The 2,977-nt window shown below is 51.0% G+C and overlaps 1 protein-coding gene across 1 annotated transcript; it reads right to left on the bottom strand.

Annotated features, from left to right (window-relative positions):
• Nucleotides 1–248: 248 nt before the first annotated feature.
• On the bottom strand, nt 249–2,770 carry tent5c (terminal nucleotidyltransferase 5C). Its single transcript, XM_037687117.1, has 2 exons — nt 2,653–2,770; nt 249–2,128 (listed from the first exon to the last, which is right to left on the bottom strand). Exon 2 carries the CDS (start codon nt 2,104–2,106, stop codon nt 955–957), a length of 1,152 nt encoding a protein of 383 aa, XP_037543045.1. The 5' UTR covers nt 2,107–2,128; nt 2,653–2,770; the 3' UTR covers nt 249–954.
• Nucleotides 2,771–2,977: the final 207 nt, after the last annotated feature.

Raw genomic sequence — 2,977 nt, 5'->3', positions numbered from 1 at the left:
GCCTGGAAGAGCCGGCTGCTGTGCTGCGTCACAAACAGGATCCCATTCCAGGGCAGCCAGCAAACCTACGAGGGGGCGACCCTGCAGGGGTTCCATGTGCAGCTCCTTTTAAGGAGGCACAGCCAGTCGCTCTGTCGCTGCCGGACACATTCCCACAGCGGGTGGGGGGGAGGGGGGTCAGCTCACCACAGTCCCCACAAAGTAGCGACAACTGGAGGCAACTCACTCTAAGAGAAAAATCCGACCGAAAAGCACGGCAGACTGACCGACGGGCCGTTTCTACCCCCACCCAGTCTGAGCTGGTTTACAGGGGATGGGGGGGGGGGGCTCCTCAATGGAAAGTTCAAAGAAAAAACAAACAGTCCCGTTTACAGCTATCAGGCACATTAAATGTGAGACATTTAAATGTCAAAGTGAATTAAAATAAAGTGATGTCCTCACAAACTCTGGAGATCAAACTCTGTTCAGCAGACAAACATGAAATCCCCAGTTAGCCCAGTTAGCCCAAACCAGCACTTCTTCAATACGTTTTCACATTTTCTCTGACTTTTCACTTAAATATGAAGGAAACCAAATTTAAAGCATCATCTCCCCGTTCTTCCTCTCCCAAATTATAGTCCGTACTGAAGCTGTGGAGGACGTGCACATGCACGTGCACTTTAAGGCACTGACATCTCCATTAAGATTAAAGCCGTGAACAAAATCCAAAAACTAAACAGGCTTTAAAAAAATAAATCACTTCCTATTCAACCACGTGGACTCGTCTGCAGATGAGGAATGAGAGAGGACACCTGTCCACTGCAACGGTGCCTTCACGAGAACTCTTACATTTATTGCCACTGTTACATTTTTAAGTTTTTTTATTTATTTTTTAGTTGCTATTCTCATCTATTCTTCTTTAGTCTCCTCAGAAGCAGCAGCTTCATGTTCTCGTCACGTCAGACTCATGTTCTGTCAGTTACACGGCAGCCATGTTGGAATGTTCTGGTTGGCCACATAGTAGTTGCTGAAGTTGTGGTCGCGGACGTACGGTGCCGGCTGGTAGTAGCAGGTCACGCAGGAAGCATCCGGGATGGCGCTCAGCTCTGCCAGGACCCTCACGGCCATCAGCGAGAGCAGCTGGAGGGTCTGTCTTCGCTCGTGGCCCATGAGGCACACCGTGCTCTCGTTGACCACCTTCCGCAGAATCTGCAGGTACTCGTACTTGCTCTTGTCCTCACCGATGAAGTGGCTCTGGAGGTAGGCCTCCACCTTGCGCTGCTGCTCCCCTATGTCAGGAAAGTCAATGAAGAAGCGCGAGCACATGTACCTCTCCAGGGCCTTGAACTCCTCCTGATCGGCCGGCTGAAAGTCCCGCACCAGCAGGTTGCAGTACTTCAGCAGGCCGCCACCACGGATCTCCTCGGGTCGTTTGGTGGCGATGAGCTTGTTGCGGAGGTGGTGCAGTGCGGCGCTGAAGTCCCCGTATATGCTCTCCCCGCTGACGGTGGGGTGAGAGGCCTGCGACATGGGCGACTGGGCCTGCTCGTAGTGAGAGAGCATAGAGTCCAGCACGATCTGAAAGGAGTCCACACTGAACTCAAACTGCCGCCGTATTGAGTCCACAAACTTCAGCTCCACGTTGCGGCCGTTGTTGTTCGAGAGAGAGATGAGGCTCCAGCGGTCCTGCTCTGTGTTGACCTTCACCAGCTTTTGGACATAAACCTCTTTGAGGGTCATGGGTGTAATCTTCTCCTTGTTCACACCTTCGGGCAGGAAGTCCAACAGAATCCCCAGCACAACATCCTTAATGAGCCTGAATTCAGTTTCGGTTGGCAGGTCCACCCTGAAGATCACGTCCAGATCCTTGTAGCTCCAGCCGATGTCCTGCACCAGCACGTGGCTGGCTGTGGAGCCATTGAGGCGGATGTCCTTCACCCAGATGCCGCTCTGCTCCAGCCGGGAGCGCACCCGGACAACGATGTCGCTCAGCTGCACGTCCAAGGTGGGAAAGTTCCCTCGTCCGTGAACGGGCACCACCTCCGTCAGAACCTCATGCAGCCTGCTCACCTGCTCCCAGGTGAGAACACTGGCAGAGCTCCGCTTCGATTCCTCCTTGTTATCCATCTTCTCACAAAGTTCAGATTACCTGCGAGATTAAAACCAACAGTTTGAAACTATCACAAACACGTGTGTGTAGCATCTGACGACACAAGCTGGCTGCTGAGCGCGAGCTCGCCACTCGGAGGAGCGCGCGACGCTTCTAGAACAGCTCGCAGCGCGTGCCTCGTTCCAGAAGCGCGCAGACAAATCGCTCGTTTCAAACTAAACAACTTCCTGCGGGAACTTTAGGGACACGTTCAGAGTCAGCAACAAATATTTCAGCCAATATTCGAGAGGGAACCGTGTTCCCGCGGAGAAATAAACACTTTAACTTTAGTGACGTGGGTTCATGTCGCAACATATGGCGGCGACGTTTCAGGCAGCAGCTCCTCCGTTTGGAGAGGAACGACAAAAAGATTTTGAACAATGCTTAACCAGTGTCACGTTTTCAAATACACATGTTGGCTGAGAAAACGTTCATTTTACGACTCAATCAGACAATGCGTTTATTTTAAAAAATAGTTTCGTCCCACAAAAATTAATCAACCATGAATGCAGAGCATACTTTACCGAAAGTGTGGTCCGGAAGCATTCAAAGTTGGATAAAGATGTTAACTCGGCACGCACAACTCCGCATAATCCACTTTCTGAGACAAACACGCCCGATCCGTTCAAAAGTCAGCGTTTAACTTGCTGCCTCCGCGCGGGCACGCCTTTTTATAAAGCCGAAGCACTACCCGACCACAGATCAATGCGCCGCAGCAACACAAAGGGCCACTCACCGAGCTGACGGCATTTCTGACTCAAAACTATTACACAAATCACAGACCGTAAAATAATTCAGGCAAAATCAATTATTTATACTTTTACCTCAAACTCCAAACACTTGTCTTCG

Source organism: Nematolebias whitei, chromosome 13 (assembly GCF_014905685.2).
Source record: "Nematolebias whitei isolate Nwh7 chromosome 13, NemWhi1, whole genome shotgun sequence".
NCBI classification, from domain to species: domain Eukaryota; kingdom Metazoa; phylum Chordata; class Actinopteri; order Cyprinodontiformes; family Rivulidae; genus Nematolebias; species Nematolebias whitei.
Note: the sequence above shows the minus strand (reverse complement) of the source record. Positions and strands in the feature narration are given on the sequence as shown.

What these genes read in the sequence shown, in the direction of transcription:
- tent5c (XM_037687117.1), bottom strand. Translation starts at nt 2,106, where the DNA reads ATGGATAACAAGGAGGAATCGAAGCGGAGCTCTGCCAGTGTTCTCACC.